Consider the following 22,314-nt stretch of genomic DNA (forward strand, 5'->3'; position numbering starts at 1 on the left):
TAAACTGGCATCAAGAAGATTTCCTCTATGATAGATCATTAATTTAACAAATTTATTGAGTAAGTATCTAAGTATTCAGTTACAATTTTGATGAGTTCTGTGGATAACAAGAACAGGGTGCTATGTCTGTGTTGAAGGAGAAACTAGTCTAAGGAATGAGAAGAGGCTTTGCAGAGAAGTCATATCCAAAAACCTTATAAACGAACTCTGGTTCAGTAAGAAAGGTGAGGTAGAAAAGATGCAAGCGAGCTTATGAACCAGTGTTTGATGAAGCCCTGAAGGGGGGCAGAGCTCATTTAGGGAATTCAGTTATGTAGCAGCTGTGTGAGCAGCAGATTTTCCTCGTTCCCTTGGGCTGGTTTTGGTTGCTTTCAAGGTTACGTAGCTACTTAATGATCATATTGAAGAGGACCAGCAGAGCTATGGAATTTCACAAGGTAAGTCAAAAAATCAGATCAGTTGGTTACCTTGGAATTTTTCTGAGAATGGTTGAATACAAACCATTAAGAAAGAGATAAAAACCCTTTCTGCCACTGAAAGTGCCTCTACTTGGGGAACATACACAAATTGTGATGTGGCCCATTTATCTGGTTAAATCACATTAGAACATTGCCTGTGGTATGAAAATTGTTAAGAATATTTCAAGCTGGCAAATTTTTGTGAGTTCTAAAGAGTATTTTCAAGACTGTTATTGCTGAATATATAATTAAAGAAATAAACTCTTACAGTAACTAATCTTGTATCTCTCATGGTAAAAAGCTAGCATTGTAGAGTTCCTAGTATCAGACTGGCATTGTAAGTGCCCTTAAGGTTGTTTTGAGGAAAGAGAAAGGCTTTTTTTTTAACCTTTGAATGGCAGTCAGTTAGAAGTTACAAGTATATTCCTAAGTCTATGAAGAATGAACTGGAAATTAATATTCTAACCATGAAGACTTTTTAATCACTGTGAAGACTAGAGATCAGATTATGATGCCAGAGTAATTTAGTGGCTGCGTCTGCTCCCTGAACCATTCTTTCCTGACTGTAGAGAGAGCCACGAACCCTAGGAAAATAGCTGAAATGTAAGTCATGTATCACCTGGCTGGCCCCAGGGCCTCATGGAGCACAGACGTTCATCCTGTCGAAACCAGGGACCATAACAGATTATTGAGAGGGAATCTTTTGAACCCTTGTGGCCAGGTTTCTTAGTATTCTAATCTCTGTATTGCTTCCTTATTATCCCATAATCTTCATAGTTATCCTCCTCATTTCTTTATTTGTTACACTTTTTTCCTCATGCTTTTCTTTCATGTTACATTTAGCTTTAGGACATTTTCTGTTATCTGGGAATACTCATTTTCACAACAATCATCAAGTTTGTTAGGAAGATTCTTTTTCAAGGAATCAATTCTTATAATCTTATTGCCCGTGAACTGCCTGGGTTTCAGAAGGATGTAGGTAAACACAGACCTAATAAACAGAAGAGATCTATTTTTGAGTGTGTACAGTCATTTTAGAGAGAAATGTATAAGGAGGTACGTTCTTAGAATTAATTCAAAACAAGGTAAAAGACTGTGGAGTTCATGTGACTAATATAATAGTGTCCCTCATATTTCCGTAAACTAAAGTAATTGTGTAATACATTTTGTAAGAGGTGAAGCTTTTGCTTTTAAATTTTAAGAATTTTTTTTGAAACTAGATAAAAGATATTCAAATTAGTGATAGAACAACACAAAACAAATAGGCTTTTTAAAGAAATAGCCTTTATTTTTTACAACAGTTTTAGGTTCACAGCAAAATTGAGGAGAAGGTACAGAGATTTCCCAAATAATCCCTGCCCCCAGTCAGGCATACCTTCCCCATTATCAACGTCCCCCACAAGAGTGGTACATTTGTTACAAGTTTTGGACTTCCATTGACATACTATTATCTGTTTTCTGAGATGAGATAGGAATTGTGGGGTATGAGGAAAATCATGAAGACTTGCAGTAGTTGTTGTGAGGAGTGTGGTGGAGAAATGATAGAAGATGAAGAAGTGCATCACCAAACAGCATAGGTCTGATTGCCTTCAGCTTAACACTGAGGGTCTGCTAAAGTACTGCTTGCTGGAATCTGAGGATATGTTGTTCCTGCCCTTATGAATGTGGTCTAATTGGGGAGATAGATATGTAGATTCATAAATAATAGAACAGAGATGTGTATTTTATGGCACATGTCATAGAGGAAGAAATGAGTAAATTCTGATAGTGGTACATCAGGGAGGAATTTAAATAAATGAACATGTGATAAAGGACCTAGAAGAGCATTTAGCACCTAGTAAGCACTCAAATATTAACTCACTATCATTTGGTATTAGGATCAGTGCGGAGGTCTGCTTGGTTGAGAAGGTACAAAATGAATAAGAATGGAACATGAGTGAGGGTCCAAAGGCATTTTAGGAAAATGAGTTCAGGGATGTGGTTTAGAATTCAAATGGTGAAAGATTGAAAGAATAATGGTTTAATGTTTTAGAAATGGCACTGAAAAGTAAGTTAATTACCATTCACTAGGTCAAAGAAGTGAGTGAATGGGAGACTTCCAAATGATGGGACAACGAAAAAGGCATATTTGAATGAGGTTAGAGAATCGGAGAAATAAAAAGACATTTTAAGACCATGGAAGGTTTGTTAGTAGTAGATGGAAGATAGAGACAATGGGGTGGGTAAGTGATAGCTAGGGGGAAAAATATGTATATATATGTGTGTGTATATATATAGGGTTGTAGTGTCATTAGTGATGAGGTTTGGGTAAGAGATGACTGTGGACTTGAAAAAGAAGATGGAGAGTAGAAGTACTTAATTATAAGTTGGAAGAACAGGTAACCAGTGTACTGTGCTGTAAATTTTTGAGTAGAATAATTCAGAGAGGGAAGATGCAAGCATAAGGGCAAGCATTGAGCATGCACAGACACATAGTGTACATCTTCTTCCAAAATACAAATATATTGTAAATAATATGTTCTGGTATTATTGATCCACAAATCTTGAATACTTAGGTCCCTGTCTGTCCATCCATATCATTCTTTCTCTTTGCTGTGTATTTATTCATACACAGATATATCTTGTTTTTTCCCTTTGGGTCAACTTGTGTGCCCTTGTCTACCTTTTCTGTCTTACCTTGGATGTACCTTCCATCCATCTCTGCCTATTGCTAAACCATTCTTATTTTTTCTTTTTCTGTTCAAGTAGAAAACTATGTTTTTATCATAGTAGTACTAAAGTAGATTTTGACCCCTACTTTAAATTTTGAAAGCCCATAAAAGATTAATTTCTCTCTCAAACAAACAAAACCTGCTTTTTATCTGTTGGGTTCTTAGTTTTTTTGATACATCTTTGGTCCCTAATAGGAAAAAACTTCCCATCCTTACCTATACATGCTCCCTGGATGATGCTAAACTCAACATACATACAAAAAGATGAATCCTTTTAAGACAGAATATTTAAAGAATAAACATGCAGAAAAGTTTTTTCATCAAGGGAAAAAGAAGTGAAAATGGAAGTTATATATTAAAATATTAGAACATTATTTCCTGAGCAGCACATTGCCTTGGCAACAAATGGTCTGTTAATAAGAACTTTACCCCCAGGGTCCCCTCCCCCCATTTTTTTTTTAATTTATAGGACAAACTTTTACTATCATACTCTTTATTATTAGCATGTATTATTTTTCATTTCTCCACCTTTATTTTTTCTTTCATTCTTTTTTGTTTGCAGCACATCTAAACAACAAAGTTCACATTTTTGATTGAAGAAATTAGTTCAGTTTACTTTTATCCCTCAAATATGTTTCCTGAGATGTACAGTCACATTCGGTTTAATTATACGTATAGTGTTTTAATTTAGTCCTTATAAAATGTTCTTAGTAAATGTCTATGTATGCAGTATTATCTGTATCTTATATATGTATGCCTCCCTGAAATGTGACTCGGCTAAACTTTCCTGTTAAAGATTGAGTTAATGATCAGTAAAAAGAAAATAACTGTTTTATGGGTGGTTTTTTTTAATGCACAAGTCATTATTTTCCTTTTTTTTTTCTTCTTCTCCCCCCCAAAGACCCCCAGTACATAGTTGTATATTCTAGTTGTAGGTCCTTCTAGTTGTGCTGTGTGGGACGTTGCCTCAGCATGGCCTGATGAGAGCTGCTAGGTCCGCGCCCAACCAAACCGGCAAAACCCTGGGCTGCCGAAGCAGAGCACATGGACTTAACCACTTGGCAATGGGGCTGGACCCTGTTATTTTCCTTTTAAAGAAATTGCTCCAAACCCTCAATTATTTAACTTCATTTAGGTGGGGAGCAGCCTATTCCTCTTTGGAATGAACATGATGGAACAGCTGATGGAGATAAGCCTAAAATTCTACTCTATTCCCTGAACTTGCAGTTTAAGGTAACATATAAATAATAATGGTACTTTTAGAAGTATTTTTCTAATTAATTAATGTTATGTTTGTTATAGAAATTTCATGATACATAAATATGCCAAATAGAAAACAAAAATGAACTATAACCCCACCCACTCAGAGAAAAAGCTTTAGCAATTGTTTGAATATCCTTTAGGACTTTTTTCTATTTGTATTGTTATATATGCATATATTTATGCATTTTAAAAAACCATGGATACCTTTCCATGTTAGAACATTTAGATCAACTTTATCTTCTTAACAGTTGTACTCTATATGATACAGTTGTAACAATTTTACTCCCTACTGATGAACATTTTGCTTTTTTCTAATTATTATAAATTGCCCTACAAGAAATATTTTGTACACTTGTCCAATTAACAATAATACCTTAATAGAAACCTTAATGTTTCCAGTATTTAAGATATTAGTGCTCTTAAAAATAAAAATCATTCTTATCAAATACTTATTTAATTGTAATTAATGTATTTAACCCTGAACAGTCTAAATTTTAAATACGAAATACTGAAATGAAATAGCTAAAACAGTCCCTACTAACATGAGAAATTAAAGAATGTTGACAGTTTTATCAGCTCATTAGACATCCTATTTGTGTTTTAAAACATCATTCTTCTATCGTATATTGAGAGTTCATTTGAGTGTGTGGATGTTGTTGATAGATGCTTCTTTTTTCCTCTTAACATATAATCTGCTAGGGTATTCAAGTAACGGCCACAACTCCGTCAATGAGAGCTGTGAGATTTGAAACTGGATTAATTGAACTGGAGCTTTCGAACCGTCTTCAAACCAAAGCTTCGCCAGGAAGTAGCAGCTATCTGAAACTGTTTGGTAAATGCCAGGTGGACTTAAATCTGGCATTAGGACAAATTGTCAAACACCAGGTGAGTGCAGAATATGTTGATATTAGTTTTGCACATCAATTTGAACTACTTTAAGTATTACTGTACTTAGAAAAGTATATTTAGTTTAAGTTCCTAAAATTTCTGATTGTACATTCTAATGAACACTCACTGAAGAAGGCCTTTAGGGGGCCAGCCTGGTGGTGCAGCAGTTAAGTTTGCACGTTCCACTTTGGTGGCCTGGGGTTCGCCGGTTCAGATCCCAGGTGCCGACCTACGCACTGCTTGTCAAGCCATGCTGTGGCAGGAGTCCAACATATAAAAACAGTAGAAGAAGATGTGCACAGATGTTAGTTCAGGGCCAGTCTTCCTCAGCAAAAAGAGGAGGATTGGTGGCAGATGTAAGCTCAGGGCTAATCTTCCCCCCAAAAAAAGAAGGCCTTTAGAATTTTACCTTGGCATTTCATTGAGTATTTTGGTGGTATATTATTATAGTTTAGTGCAAATGCAATCACATGAAACTTAATCCAGTATCTTCATAAATATTTGCTTATAATTTTTCTTTATTTTGTCAAACATTTTTTATTTCAATGCTTTGTGCTAACATTGGTCAGATAAAGTGTTACTAAGTTTCTTAGCTGCCCTGTTTAATATTGGCAAGTTTTACATACCATAATGTTAAACATACAAAGTTAAAATAAATATATATATATATATATATATATATATATATAGACACACACATGCACAGCCGTTAATCAGTAACTTTCCCAGCTCATTGTGGATTTTTGTTATTGTTTTTGTTTTGCTAAAAATTATCATGTAGATTTTAACCTTTTTTTCCTTCTTTGAATAGAAAAACTGATATTTTCAACATTGAATGACTATATTAAAGATTATGTGGGGGAATAAATGAACAAAAATTTCTTATCATCTCTAGAAAAATTAATTTTTTCAAATGAAAACATTTTGAGAGGAGAAAGGAGCTAATTATCTTGAAACATTTAATACACTGCCATTCAGAATATGGGCCTCATCCTAGCTTTCATGTGAACTTTGTGACTTCATGTCTACTTCTTATGTATCCATTCATATTGTATCTTTCAGGTGCTTATGGTATGGGGTATAAGGTATATATCATTGACAAGTGAAATTGAGAAAAATGTACTATAGTTCTTTTGGTGCACAGTACCTTTAATGGTGTTAAAACTTTTAGGGTTTTTTTAATTAAAATGTTTTCCATTATTTGATTGTATTGAGCTTTTAATTTTGTTTTAGGTTTATGAGGAAGCTGGTTCTGATTTTCATCAAGTTGCCTATTTTAAAACCCGAATTGGATTGAGAAATGCCCTCCGAGAAGAAATCAGTGGTTCTTCGGATAGGGAAGCTGTGCTTATTACCTTGAATAGACCAATTGTTTATGCACAGCCTGTGGCCTTTGATAGAGGTAAGATAAAGTCCATCATTCTTATGTTGTTGGATTTAGAAATGTTTGGTAATCCTAGATAAAAGGCATCTATAGTTTATCAGTATAAATACTTGACAGCTAAATGTCTCCTAAATATGAAATCTGAGCATCCACAAAGTTTCTTGCTTATTCCTTTCAGTTTTTAAAGTTATTTTACTTTTTAAACTTATTTGCTTTCTACTTGGATATGTAGGAATGTCATTCAGAATTTTAATTCTAGAGCTAAGTTTTTTGGGTTGGATAATTAATGTGCTCATTGTTTTGGCACTGTCTTTATTCTACAAACATTTACTGTGTAATGTCTAGAAGTGGAATACAAATATGGAAAACAGGATCCCTGCCCTCGAGGAATTCTTAGTTCACTGGGAAAAAGAGCAAAGTAGGCTACAGAGTGGAGTTAGAGACACGTCCTAGGATCTGAGGGTCTCTAACTTTACCTGTGCTTCCTAGAGGAGAAACTCATTCTTCAGATTCAATTTGCAGTTAGGAGTTTACCAGGGAGACAGGGAAATGAAAGCTTGTTTTATTTGTCTTTGCATCCAAAGTCCTAGAACAGTCCCTGGCATACAGTAAGAACTAAATAAATATTTGCAAAATGAGAGAGAATATGAATGAATATATATGTGTACAGAGGTCTAAGAAAATATAGCAGCAGCTTTCATAAAAGAAAATAATGGGAAATAAGACTGAACAGATAGATAGGGTTTAAGGTATATTGGGCAAATATGCTGGAATTGTATTTTAGAGGTAATGAAGAACCATTTATGAAGCCATTTAAGATTTGAATTGGGGTAGGCATTGGCTGGTGATAAGATCAGTTTGCTAGAAAACTCCCCTTTTGGCAGTGTTGTGCACATTTTGTTTTGCTAAATCGGTGTACAGTTTTTTCATTTCTCATCTCACTGACTTCTCATCAGCTTTCAAAACCTCCTTAAAGTACTTTCCACTCTGTGTCCATGACGTAACGCTTGCTCTCCCTTCTACTTCTCTGGCCTCTCCATCTGTATTTCCTCTTTAGGTTCCTCCTTCTATACACTGCATTAAATGAAGGTTTTCCTTAAGGTTTCATTTTTGTTACAAACTCTGTCTTTGACCTCTCTCTCTAAATCACATTTTTTAAATGTATACTCCTAGTATTATGTACCTCTCCTTCAAAAATTTTTAACATTAGTAACAGTAAGCTCTGCAAGGTCAGAGACCATGTCTGTTTTTGTTTGTTATTCTATCCTAGTGCCTAGAATGTAATAGGCATTTCACAAATAATTTGTTGAATGAATGAATGGATCTGGATTTTCTTCTCCCTTCTGCCTTATGCAATTGCTTGTTTTCTGCTGCTTTTTTCCATTTGTCAAGTTGACTATGTCCTCTTAGATCCCTTCTATTTCTAATGCTACAGTTTTCTAGGAGTAATTTCCATTAATCAACCAGATTTTGCAGCTGTTGAGGTTTACTTGCTATATAGCTTCACAGTTTTGATTTTAATTTTCTGTCTTAATTATCAAAAGCTGTGCTGTTTTGGCTGAATTATAAGGCTGCCTATGACAACTGGAATGAACAACGAATGGCTTTACATAAGGATATTCATATGGCTACAAAGGAAGTAGTAGATATGCTACCTGGGATCCAGCAAACATCAGCCCAGGCCTTTGGGACTCTCTTCCTCCAGCTCACTGTGAATGATCTGGGAATCTGTCTGCCTATCACAAATACTGCCCAGGTACAAAAAATTGAATCATAATCCAACATTAAGAGCCAGACATTTCTACTAACAATTTCTATGTATATGGAATATAACAATACATTTTTCAGGAGAACAGTTTATAACTTAAGTTTAGTAAATAGCAAGTAAGATTGAACTCCTTCACCCACGATTTGTCTACAGTGTATTAAATATGAGTCTTGTGGGACTTTTCTCTGAAGCACTCTGATGTAACTCAGAATAGTGATGAGATGACACTCATCTGATCACTTCATTTTTACCTTGCCAAATAAGCACCTTAGTTTTCAGAATCTTTTTATTGTTTTGTTTTTTTTACCAAAGAAACCTTTGGTATACATTTGTTAATAAAATAGAAGCAAAAGGACATTTAAGAATACTAATTAGGGGCCAGCCCGGTGGCGCAGCGGTTAAGTGCACACGTTCCGCTTCGGCGGCCCGGGTTTTGCTGGCTCAGATCCCGGCTGCGGACATGGTACCGCCTGGCACACCATGCTGTGGTAGGCGTCCCACATATAAAGTAGGGTAAGATAGGCATGGATGTTAGCTCAGGGCCAGTCTTCCTCAGCAAAAAGAGGAGGATTGGCAGCAGTTAGCTCAGGGCTAGTTTTCCTCAAAAAAAAAAAAAAAGAATACTAATTAATAGTGTTTAATAACCTCATCTAAAATAGGGTAGGGAATTTCAAAATGCTTTTAAACTAATAATTAATGGTATTGAAACTTCCAAGTTATGTGTACACCTACATAAAGCAAGAATTTTCTCTTTGTCATTTAGGATGAGTTCTCAAGAATATATAACTGCATGCACATGTGTATAAGTAAAGGCTGTAAACCCCTGTGAAGCCAAGAACTTAGAATTATAACAGATACAGAGGTCTATATTTTACTGTCATAATTTACCTTATATAACCTGTAACCTGTTGTTGAATGTCTTTATCTTTTAGTAAATTCATTTAACAAGCCAGTGTTAAGAAAAATTCTGGGTTGAGGGTTGGCAACATATGTGGTATGTTTGTGTCTCAGGAGTTGAAAAATGGTAATTTTTTAATGGCATGATGGACAGAACTCAAGAAGGCTCTACACACCAGGGCTGGTTGTCATAATGAGAACACTCCCGACAACTAAAACAGAAGCTTGAGATGGAAAAGTAGATAATTAGCCTTTTGCAAGTTTAGTTTAAAAAAAAAAATGCACATGGAAATTGTATTTCACTTGAGCAATTTAATTTTTAAAAGTAGGCATCTTTCTAAGCTGCTTTTTAATTAAGCTTTGTAGGCTTGACGCTAGATTTTTGATTCTATGAATCCTATGAGGATTTCCATGTTTAATAATTCGTCTACTTTTGTTTCCTATCTTCTTTAATATATTTTGCAGTCTAATCACACTGGAGACCTTGACACTGGCTCTGCGTTAGTACTGACCATTGAAAGCACTCTCATCACTGCTTGTTCTTCAGAATCTCTGGTTAGTAAAGGGCATTTCAAAAACTTTTGTATCCGTTTTGCTGATGGCTTTGAGACGTCGTGGGATGACTGGAAACCAGAAATTCGTGGGGATCTAGTGATGAATGCCTGTGAGTGTCTTTTACTTTCTGTATGAGGTTTAGAATTTTTAAAAATTAAAAAAACCAGTGTCTTCATTTGTAAAACTAAAGGATGTTCAGATATAGGAATGTTATTGGATGTTGTGAAATAAGGGCTATTTCTAGTTAAAGTTATCAGAACATATTTGCGAAACTGTAGCTTTCAGTAGTTTTGGTAAGTAAACCAGCTAGGCATTCTTTTTGATGGTATAACATTTGAACAGTGAGCATTATATAACATTATAACATTGAAGGTTTGCTCACTCACTGATTTTTCTTGTAATTGATTCATGAATGCCCAGATACAGCACTTTGTTCTGTGGGGATCTTGAAAGAAAGTGATAAATGTGTAAAATACAGTTCATCATATAACATAGAACAGTTGTAGATAACCAGGAGTGGAAACTCCAGCCTTAATTAACATTGACATGAATGAACCCACATGTCCACATTTGTAGGGTACAAAGTGTAACTTGTATAAATTCCTCCAATTTGATAATACTCAAGCTTGGGAATAACTAAAGCTATGTTTATATGCTATTTTGATGGCAAAGGGGTTTATTTTTATCTGTATTAATATTTTAAATATTATAGCAGAGTTGATAAAGCTTCACTAATCTTAATAATGAAGAAAAATTATATGTGAGGAATCAAAGGTTGTGAAGTAAAATTCCTCAATCTTGTAAGCCAAAATTAATACTTAATTACTTTTTGGAAGGTGGTATGCCATTGTTTATGCAAATTTTTCCCTTCTTCACTGGAAGAAAATCTTCTTTCCATTCTGGATTTTCTTTGAGGGATGAGAAAACTTTCCATTATTTTTATATCAAAAATTAAAGTTTTGGCATTCAGTGTTGACTTAAAACTTAGGTAAAATTATAGGTGTAATTCTTGTTTTTGAATGCTTTGCATTTAGACAATTCATAGGTAAAATACTAGGATTTCATTGAAATATTTCAGGTTACTAAGCAGACTTGATACAGAAGTACGCACCCCTAATCTCCAAAAGACCGAAAATAGCCTTCATCAGAAATCTTGATGAATAACCATTTTTCACAGTTGTTATATATATTTTTAAAAGTCACTATAACTGTCTTTGTGTTTTTTCTTAAAACAAAATAAATTTAACCCTACTGATTTTTATTAAGATGACATCTGGGCCATCATTATAGTCATTTATACAGAGAGAATATATTTGGAGCAAAGGAAGGATATCATTTCCTTATAACAGTTTATCTTAAACAAATGGAAAATGCATAAGAAATATGCCTCTAACTCAAAATCAAAAATACATCTTAAAAAATATAAATAATTAATAACTCAGCACCTCAGTGTATATTATACAACAAAGTAGAGTGTGGACATGCTGATAATTGTGATAATCATAATTGATTTGGAGTTTTGGAGGGTATTAAATGACTTGTTTTTGTAATGTGCTTATTGTTTGGTGTCTTGGGAGGGAGGCAGAGGACGTGAGTACAGCAGTTGTTTTATTGGCATAATTATAAAAAAAAATTCTAAATTATAAAGTAGGCAAATTAGTTTACTACTTTGTAGTTTTTATTTAGTAAGTATTCTTGGATATAACTGACATTTAATATTCTTGAAAAAAAGAGTTGGGTATAGGGCAGAGAAATAAGGAACAGTAGGATTATGCCTTAGGATTTTTTTTACAGATCGTTTTAAAATCATGCTCTAGAAAACACATGGCCCAGAGAAATTTCCTCTCTAGGTGATAATGTTTTTTGGGAAATGCAGTAAAAATTAAAAAGGACAGTCTGTAGGAAGTGTTCAAAGGACCATGTAAGTATATAGTACCCTTTAGACCCTTTACATTACCATGTATTTTAAAAAAATATATAAACCATTAGAAGTTTGAAAGACTCCAAGCTCTCTGTTAATACCCAGGGAGCATCAGGTCATGAGAACAGGAGATTGTTGTCCTGTATTCAGACTAATGGTTGGTCCAGCTCAGCATTCCGTCTCTGATGCAGAGAGCATGGGTACTATGGGGAAGCTTGGCTGGTTTCCTGCTCCTCACTTTCAGGATTCCATTCTGCTCCTAAAAATCTTAATATTCCTTATTAATTCATCATGGCTCCGTGTTCTATGAATCTATATAATCTTTTCTAAAACTTAATTTTTAAAATTTCTCTGACACTTCTTGAAAGTCCCAAAAGTTTTCTACCCTTTTTTTTATTTACTAGTTCTTCCTTTCACTAGGCCTTACTTATGTTACTCAAATTTCAAAGGGTCTTTTTTTCATTCTAGCGTTCCTAGATTTGAAAGGGTAATCCAGGTTTCTTTTGCTCTGATTTATAACCATGACTATAAAAGGTGAATTGGGCAATCTTTTACCCCAAAACAAGATCTAGTTCTTTCTTATTTTATAATTTGTATGTGAGGCACAGGTAGCATATGGCTCAAAAATATAATTTAGATTTTAAAGTTATTGGCACTATCTTATATATATATACACTAGAAACTGTCAATAAATAGCCCTGTTCTCGCAAAATAAGTTGTAATATTTCTGCAACTCAAGTTGAAGTAATACTTGAATACCAATTTAGGATACCGAGTGAATTGCAAAAAGACATTTCATTTAAGATGTATGTACTGTCAGGTTTAGATTGAAATTTGTTTTCCATTAAAGATTACTGAGAAAAGGTCTTAATCCTATCATTAGACTTTACTTTGATTAAAAGTTATTTCAAGGATTGTATGCCCTTCACTGTTTAAAGTTGTTGATTTAATAAACTTCTTTTTTTTGAAGCTGCAGTTATCTGATTAAAGCTAAGTGTTAGTAAAAGTTTCAAAGTTAGTGCCAGATACGTTCTGGAGATAGGTCCATAACCTTATGAGACTGACATCATGAGCCAATCATTTTTTTCTCATAAAATGTTTCTTGTCAAAGGAAATGACAAGGGTGATGAATCATGTCTGTGACCTAATGTGGCAGTTCTTAGTTATCAAAAAATCATTTTTATGTCATTTGCATTCTCAAAGTGCCATTCACTCATGATGGCACAAATTGTTGGAGCATCCAGAAACCAGAGATCAGAGATAAGAAAATCACATGCAGAATGTGAAGATAAAACTGCAGTTAATTCTTAAAATCATAGAATAAAATACTGTGAGATATGAAATAGATATTATGAGTCATCATCTAAGGTAGCCCTTCCATTCTGCAGATTAGAAACTGAAAGAGAGGCTAATGATACTATTTAGATAATAATCTTTAGGTGAAAAATTGCAGTAAAATATTTAACCACAAGCATAATTTTATTTAAAACTATTTTTGGGGTGATTTTTGTGCAGGTGTAGTTCCCGATGGCACCTATGAGGTATGCTCCAGGACTACAGGACAAGCAGCAGCTGGTAAGTTCACATTTGCTATTACTTTTGCTATATATGTCCATTAGAATTCTGCCTTTATATATGTAGTTTTTGCTTTTGTATTAATATAGTGAGAGGGTCTTTAAACTAATTCTGGTGTATCCTAATTTTAAAAACTATTTTGCAATAATATTAGCATATTTATTTAACAATTATTAATTAGATACCTGCTGTGTACAAGATACACTGCAAAATGTTTTGGGAAAGACTAAGATGAATAAGATATACTTTCTACTCTATAAATTTAAATTCTAATAATATAATTAAGCCTCTGCAGCATAATTAAACTATAATAAGTGATAAGTACAATAAAATATAAAATTTCAATTGCTGTTGAAATTTACAGGAGGGAGAGAAAATTTCCAAATTTGGAAGGATACTAGGATCAGAGAAAGCTCCATGGAAGAACAAGCATTTAAACAGGGACTTGAAAGACAGATAAAATTGTTTCTTTAAGCAAAAACTAGGAGGTACAGGTCAGAGAAAATTCAGGCAGAGAGACTAGTATCAAGCATGATGTCAAAACAGTGTCTAGTTAGAATTGTCCAAATTGGCTGGAAGAAGGTTATATGAAAAGTAAGATGGGGAAAGTCTTACATCCCAAAATAAAGAGTTTGAACTTGATTTGGTGGACAGTAGGAAGCCACTGAGTTTTTTTAGGAAGAAAGAAGATGGTGACAGTATTAAAGGGACACTTTCAAGTATTAGAAAAAACCTGGGGGGCTGGCCCCATGGCCAAGTGGTTAAGTTCACGCACTCCGCTGCAGGTGGCCCAGTGTTTCGTCAGTTTGAATCCTGGGCGCGGACATGGCACTGCTCATCAAGCCACACTGAGGTGGCGTCCCACATGCCACAACTAGAAAGACCCACAACTAAGAATATACAACTATGTACTGGGGGGCTTTGGGGAGAAAAAAGGAAAAAAATAAAATCTTTAAAAAAAAAACAAACAAAAAAAACCCTAGGAAAGTGGTTAGGAGATAACTATAGAAGTAATAGCCTGTCTTGACTAAGATGATAGCATGATGTAAATTTTTATTATTTTGCTTGGTCTAAAATTAGGTATTATTTAAGGGCTCTTAAAATGTTGAGGGGGTGGAAGCTGATTAAAGTTGGTAGATTGCTGGGGCCGCCCCGGTGGCACAGCTGTTAAGTGCACACATTCCGCTTCTTGGCGGCCCAGGGTTTGCTAGTTCGTATCCCTGGTGCAGACATGGCACCACTTGGCAAAAGCCATGCTGTGGTAGGCATCCCACGTATAAAATAGAGGAAGATGGGCACAGATGTTAGCTCAGGACCAGTCTTCCTCAGCAAAAAGAGGAAGATTGGCAGTAGTTAGCTCAGGGCTAATCGTCCTCAAAAAAACCCAAAAAACAAAAAGTTGGTAGATTTCCTTTCTTTCCTTACTGTTCCCTCTTTTCCTCCCCAAGCCTAGTAGCCTCAGTGCTCATCCTATATACCTTGTCGCAGAAAGCAGCAAGGCTGACAGTCCCCACTGACAGAGAACTGAAGAGGCAGGAAATTTCCAGCAGTAGTGTTAGAAGGATAGGGTGGTGACTGAGATAAACATACATATTGGAGAAAGGTCACGTAAAAGTCTTTGTCAGGACTCTGTTTATAAGTGACAAGAAACCACTCACACTAACTTAACCAAAAAGCGGACCTTAATAAAAGGAGATTTGCAGATCACAAGTAAACTTAGGAGTGACTCTCTCAGTGAGAGAAGGAAGCAGGTCTAGTCAGGGGCCCTCAGGAACTACTGGAACCAAGATCCCAGCTGTCACCAGGACTCTCTCCAGCTCTTGTCTTTGCTCCTCTTTGACTGCTTCATTTTTTACTTACTGCTGACCTCCTCCTTACATATGGCAGGAAACATGGCTACCAACAGCTCTCGAGCCACATTTCTTCAACCTTAATCACAGGAGAGGGACCAATCTTTTCTCGAGTCCAGGGAAGGATTCTTAGTTTTCTAACTTTGACCCTCACCTGGACTAATTATCTAATTAATTATGGCTAAGGAGTGAGTGTCATGGCAGTTCCTCCTATAGCCATGGGAAGGTAGATCAGCTTGGAGGTGGCGGGGAGGGAATGCATAGTTCATAGGAGGAAGAGGGATGCTGCACAGAGGAGACAGCAGATGCTCACTATACAACAGGGGAACCAACCTCTGAGTCTAAGGTTTCTGAACAACCTAGCTGTGAGAGACAAGGGTCATTACACAGGGCCATGATCCATTCTATTCCTTACATGTCAAATTACTTAAATTTCTGTTCCCAAGACTTACCAAAAATGGCACTTCTTTATTTAAACAGAGAGTAGTAGTGCTGGAACCTGGACACTCAATGTATTGTGGAAAATGTGTGGGATTGATGTCCACATGGATCCTAACATTGGCAAAAGACTTAATGCTCTGGGCAATACCCTGACAACACTGACAGGAGAGGAGGACATAGATGATATTGCTGATCTAAATTCAGTGAACATAGCCGACCTATCAGATGAGGATGAAGTTGATACTATGTCTCCCACTATCCATACTGTAAGTAAACTCACTGTTAGACATTTTGAGGACTGGCTTGCATCCTGAGACAGGGATATTATTAACTAGGTGTTATTTATTATCTTGTAGTTGCTAATTGTGGAGGAAGGAAGGGAGTAGTGGTTCTCTCTGTCTACATGTCATAATATTGTTTTTTAATTTCATAATATTGTCTTTTAATTGGGTTCTTTGTTTTATAATCACTGTCAGCCAACTTGTGCCTTAACCTATAGGTAACATACTAACATTAAGCAAAGTGCAAGGCAACCTGTAGAGACAGAAAGTAGATTGGGGTTGCTTAGGGCTAGGAGAGTTGAGGAGGTTGCGAGGGGGAATGGGAAGAAACTGCTAACAGTTAGGAGGTTTCCGTTGGAGGGTGGTGGAGATGTTTTAAACAGGTTGTGATGATGGTTGCATAACTTTGTCAGTATACTAGAAACCACTTAATTGTACATTTTCAATGGGTGGACTGTATGGCATGTGAACTATATCTCAATAAAGATGTTAAAAAATGAAACTTAAAAGCAAAGTGCACGCACACAAAATGAAGTATACGTTTTTAAAATAAGTATTTCCATCTATACTGTACATTCTATAGCATCACGTTATTTGGTAGTTAGAAAGTTACTCTCTGCTTTCATTCTGGTATTGATTTTTTAAAAGTTTTTAAACATCTTTTAACTATTGTATCATGAAATAGTTTTGTTCTTGGAAAGAAATTTTTTAAAAAATTTATGTTACCATTTATCATTTAGAGTTCAGATGGAAGTTCAGTAAGTGGAGATGGCCACAAGCTCACCTTTGGGCAGCGACTTGTAAATCACCTCCTAGGCCTGACGCCCCCACATCAGCGCTATTCTGTTCCTGCAGAGTATCTGCGTGACCCCGAGATGTGGGGCTCCCCTCAGTCTAGCCAGTCCCACTTGAAAGCATGCAGAGCTCACTCATGGGGAAACGTAGGTAGCAACTAAATAGATTCCTTATGAAAATGAAGGGATTTGAATCACTGGAGAACTCCAATCATCTTTCTTAATATAGATGGCTTTGATTCTTGCATGCTTTCTTTGATTTAAGGTGTGACTTTTGTGATAGATTTGCTCTATGACTTGAGGGTGGTATTGACAGACATGCTTTTGATTTCTCAGGAAGCTGTAGATTATCGAAGACAAGGAGCATCTTCTAGCCAGCCAGGAGAACTGAGAGGAAGAAAAATTATGAAGCGTATCGTGGATATCAGAGAACTGAATGAACAGGCCAAAGTAATAGATGATCTTAAGTACGTATAAATGATTTTAAATTTAGCACAGTATTCCCTAATAATAGAAGCATAGGATTTTAAATGTAGGGGAAACTGGATTTGGGCCAGTACAACCCCTTTAAGTTCATAAATGAGATCACCAAAGTTCAGAGAAGTTTGGTAATTTGCCTGAGATCATACATTTATTAGTGATAAAGTTAGGCCTGAAATCCTAGTCTGGTGCTCATCACAACTCCCCATTTCTGAGCAGTTTATGACTGACTTTATATCACATATACATGTCTCTACATGTGTGTATACACTTACATGTATCTTTATATGCGTATATAAATATATGTATTAGTCTTTTGCTAACATCAGTATTTCTAGAATGCAAATTTTTAAGAGGGAAAACAAATTTAGCATCTATTAAGTACTGTGAATTTGACGTGTTACCTCAGTTTAATCCTCACAACGTTTCTGAGATTAGATGGCATTATCCAAACTTTAGAGATGAGAAAACTGGCTCAGAGAGGTTAAAAAATTAGAATTTGAACTTGTGTTTGAATTCAAAGTTCATGTTTTTTTTGTTTCTTTTTTTGCCTGCCTGTATTAGCAGTTCTCTAGACCTGAGATGGGGGTAGCGTGAGGTGAGATGGGGGAGTAGATGGTAGTAGCTTTTTTTTTCCTCTGTTGCCTGCTGGGTAGTACTGACAAAGTAATACTTCCTCTATAAGGCTAAATATTCTTTTTGCAAACTTTGAAATTTTTGTTTTCCCAAAAGGTGACAGTCATGCCTTATCTTTTCTAATCTTCATACACCTGTGCCTGTGTTTTTTTGCATTCAAGGGCTTTACACAAATATATGCATTTTGTGCAATAAAAAGTATTAACTAAAAACTTGTCTGTAAATTAACTATGATACAGTGATTCACATTTTCCTGTTGACTTACATTATAATTTGAGTTTTGTTCTCAGGGAAAAAAATGACCTGAAGCAAAATATACTTCCTCCCATAAAATCTTACCTGAGGCTTAAGTTATAATGTAGAATGTTATATAGAGACATTCTTCCTCAGAGTGGGTCCACAGTTTTCATAAGATGGTCAGAGAGACTCTTGACACAGAAATGGGTAAGAACCATTTCCTAAAATGTTAGAGCTTCTTCATAGTTTTCCAGATATGAGTGTTAACCTTATGGAGGATTTTGGCCTGTCCATACTTAATCTTTGATATTCTGCCCAGAGAAAAAATTAAAAAGAAGCAAGTAAAAATCAATCTTACTTTGTTAATTCTTTACACAATTGCAATATTTGTTTTGCATCCAGAAAATTAGGTGCAAGTGAAGGAACCATAAACCAGGAAATTCAACGTTACCAACAGTTAGAATCGGTTGCTGTGAATGACATTCGAAGAGATGTTCGTAAAAAATTACGGAGGTCCAGTATGCGAGTGAGTAAACATTTAACAAGAATTTTATTAAAGCAGACTATTTTTTTTTATTTTTTACTTTATGGAACTTTATGATGATACTTACATTGTTCTCTTTCTTCCTCTGTTGCTGGTGATAATACCAGCTGATTTGCATGTCTCCTGTCTACTATGTACCAGGCACTGTTTAAAGCACTTTATGTTTAACAATCCATTAAGTAGATTCTTCAACAACCCTTTCCCCATTTTAAAGATAAGATAACAGACATAAAGAGGTCAAGTAACTTGACCAAGGTCATACAGCTAAGTAATCTCAGTGGAGCCAAGATTCAAATCCACACAGTAGGACTCTGCAGTCTGTGCCCTTAGCCACTGTGTTGTGTCTGCCTTTCATGAAGCTGTACTTTCTTTTTAGCCTCTACGTCAAATGTGAGCTCTTTTGAGACGTCCACTCTACCCCTACCCCATTCTCCACAACTGACTTTACCTCCCAGCCACCGGGGATTCTCAGCACTTTACTCCTGTCTTTGTTTGCATCTTTAGCGGCCCTTACTAGAGTTTGAGTTTCTTAAAGAACAAGTTATTTACCTTTGACTGCACTACATACCACATTTTTGGGGATTTAGTCCAATTGCTGAACAGTTGAAATAAATATAGAGATATACTATAAACACATAGAAAATAATTCTAAAACTTAGTCAAATAGAAGTAGGTTGCTTTGGGTCAAAGTGGTCTTATTAGTGGAAAAACTACTTGTAAAGGTTCTTAACTTTTTAAAAAAAATCAGAATCCTTCATTTTTTACCAGAATAAGGTTTTTGGGTGGCACTCCAGTCCATAGAAAACATTATATCAGAGCTGCTGGGGTCAGAAGAAGGGAGAAAGGTGTGGGGATCCAGGGCTCATCAGCTTTTGACCTTTCTTTCCTTGCTCACACCTAAACTCCCAGACAGCCTCGTTTGAATACTGTTCAAAATTAGTTATTTAAAGATAAAATCCAACTTGAGTTATTTATCTCTGGCTTCTGATAGTAACAAGTAGATAGTGATGATCCATAAAGCATAGTTCTATATTTAATATTTTTGTCACTATGTACCCAACAATCATACAATATAATTAGACTATTGCTTGTGTACTGTTTACAAGGTAGTTTATACTTGGTAATTGACTGTTAAGAATAAAACTAGGTAGAGAGGATTAGGGAAATTATTGAAACTACATCTGTGTTCTTAGTATTTGTCTCCTTTGGCTTTTCCTCTCAATTCTCTTTCAGTACTCCGGCATTTCAAATCTCCGTTGTATTAGAATCTTTTTAATATCTAGCCCTAGCCACAAATTTGGAGAAGAGGGATGGGAGTCAGAGTGTTCACATGGCCACTCCATTGACTTTGCTGTAGTCGAGTTCTGTGGCGGGGGTGCTCTTGGGTATCCCTCAGATGACTGGCGGTCATTCCCCTCTCCCCCTTCCCCTTCTTTCCCTTTTTCCTTTCAAGTTTCATTTTCTTTTTCTTTCCTTTTTAATCATTTCTTTCTTCTTACTTTATGTCTGAACCTCTCATTCCCACTACCAATCTTTTTATTTTCTCTTTTCTCTCAGGCCAGCTGATGGCTTATATTTTCAGTGTACAGCCCTTCTTACTAATTGACACTAGGACTAAAGAGTAGCAAGGGGCCGGCCCCATGGCCAAGTGGTTGGGTTCGCGTGCTGCACTTTGGTGGCCCAGGGTTTCGCTGGGTCGGATCCTGGGCGCGGACATGGCACCGCTCATCAAGCCATGCTGAGGCGGTGTCCCACATAGCAGAACCAGAAGGACCTACCAATAGAATATGCAACTATGTACTGGGGGGCAGTGGGGAGAAGAAAAAAAAAAAAGTGGCAACAGATGTCAGCTCAGGGCCGATCTTAAAAAAAAAACAATTAGCTGATTCCTGCTTTACTTTGATCCATCTGTATTGTTAAGTGACATTTAAAGTCATAATTTAAAGTAACTTGTTATTGACCTAGGGAAAATAGGCTAACTTGTTTAATAGTAGAATATTTTATCTGAAGTCAGATATTACAACAAACAACTGCCTAAAGTCACCTTTTTTCTTTACCATTTCATTAGGCTGCTTCCCTGAAGGATAAGTGGGGTTTGGGTTATAAACCAAGTTACAGCCGATCAAAAAGCATTTCTGCTTCTGGAAGACCACCTCTTAAGCGAATGGAAAGGGCCAGGTAATTTACATTTCAACCAATGAAATAAGTAATAAAATTACTGAGTCCCTTACCAAGGTGTACGACTTATTTATTGTGTTCTAATTGGGGAAATTACAAAATTAAGATGCAGAAATGGACCTTATTAGTCAAATAACAGTCATAGTAGATACTGTCAAACTAAGAAATTTATTTGAGGAATACCTCTATCACATTTATACCAGATTCACTGAGTGCATTTAGGTAATGAAGTGCATTGCTTTTAACAAGTTTATGTGTAAACTTATAGACTATCCAAAGATGTGAAAATGTGCATATTAGTAGCTGCTCTAAGTTTGTCGTTTTAGAAAAGGTTGATTACACACACATTTAGCATATTTTTTGAAAAAATGGAAATTTTACATATCATTGAAGAAAAATAGTTTTACTACTAAATGAGCACGACAAGGTAGGAGGTATAAATTCTTTTTTATATGGTTTAGTTTTAGACAATCATGAGTTAATCAAAACATTGAATTTTTTTATGGGATGCTAAGGGTTAAGAAATGGAATACCAAAAGCTCGATCCTTGGATAAGGTAAATATTTAGAAAGAGAATGCTAATGCCATTAATCAGACTTTTATAAGGTTAGGGATTTTTTTAAACACAAATATTAATATTTTATAACTTTAAATTTCCTTACAGTTCTCGAGTAGGAGAAACTGAGGAGCTCCCCGAAATCCGTGTGGATGCAGCATCTCCTGGACCCAGAGTGACTTTCAATATCCAAGATACAGTAAGAGAGAGATTATTTGTTGGAGATAAACAGTGCTAAATAATTTTTAGTAATTACAAAATTATAGTAGTTATACAATTTCAAAATACTAATTCCCACCTACAGTGAAAGTGTGGATTGTGACGGCTGAAGTGTGTGCACATGACCAAATAGCAGGGCAGGGCCCACGTGCAGTCATTGGAGAGCCATGCTGCAGGTGTTAGTGTTTTACATGTAGAGTAAAGACCCAGTGCTGCTTGTTCTTAGGTAAAAATGTTTTGTTGAATAATTTTTATTTCAGGTGCAAATCCACATTAAACTAGGTCTTTTACACAAATGAAAATGTGGAATGTTTATACTTTATGTATTTTATGTATTTTATTATTTATATATTTTAATTCAGAATATATAGAGATAATAGCAGAAACCAGAAGTAAAAAGGTCAGCTTCAAAGTTGTATTTTAATTTTATAGCATGTTAAAATGTTTGTTTTATTTCTTGTGTATTTGTTTTAAACTATTGTTTTTTATTTTTCATGAGTTTTTATAAATATTCTTATTATTTTAATTAAGTTGAAAAAACCAGTATGGGGAAGTACATCACAATCCAGCTGTCCTGGGGAAGGGTATTTTCAGGTATTTATTGAAAAAAACAAATTTTGCTTTAAAACTATCTACCTTAAAACTCTGCTTTCATAAAGTCTTCCTCTCATTTCCTAC

The 22,314-nt window shown here is 35.5% G+C and overlaps 1 protein-coding gene across 15 annotated transcripts in view; it reads left to right on the forward strand.

Annotated features, from left to right (window-relative positions):
* Positions 1-22,314, forward strand: part of BLTP1 (bridge-like lipid transfer protein family member 1) — a 195,649-nt gene that overhangs the window by 137,922 nt on the left and 35,413 nt on the right. For 9 of the 15 annotated variants that reach the window (XR_011501876.1, XR_011501877.1, XM_070504705.1 and 6 more), the window contains 13 exons: positions 4,305-4,402; positions 5,132-5,317; positions 6,554-6,722; positions 8,249-8,460; positions 9,835-10,033; positions 13,361-13,420; positions 15,751-15,977; positions 16,733-16,933; positions 17,123-17,253; positions 18,542-18,665; positions 20,752-20,861; positions 21,526-21,616; positions 22,168-22,230. Coding sequence is in view for 13 of the 15 variants with exons in the window: in XM_070504705.1 (XP_070360806.1) it covers positions 4,305-4,402; positions 5,132-5,317; positions 6,554-6,722; positions 8,249-8,460; positions 9,835-10,033; positions 13,361-13,420; positions 15,751-15,977; positions 16,733-16,933; positions 17,123-17,253; positions 18,542-18,665; positions 20,752-20,861; positions 21,526-21,616; positions 22,168-22,230 (1,871 nt within the window). In the remaining 2 variants the exon portion in view is untranslated. The remainder of the gene's footprint in view (positions 1-4,304; positions 4,403-5,131; positions 5,318-6,553; positions 6,723-8,248; positions 8,461-9,834; positions 10,034-13,360; positions 13,421-15,750; positions 15,978-16,732; positions 16,934-17,122; positions 17,254-18,541; positions 18,666-20,751; positions 20,862-21,525; positions 21,617-22,167; positions 22,231-22,314) is intronic. The other 6 variants (XM_070504709.1, XM_070504712.1, XM_070504713.1 and 3 more) reach the window with 3 other exon arrangements.

Source organism: Equus asinus, chromosome 3 (assembly GCF_041296235.1).
Source record: "Equus asinus isolate D_3611 breed Donkey chromosome 3, EquAss-T2T_v2, whole genome shotgun sequence".
NCBI lineage: Eukaryota > Metazoa > Chordata > Mammalia > Perissodactyla > Equidae > Equus > Equus asinus.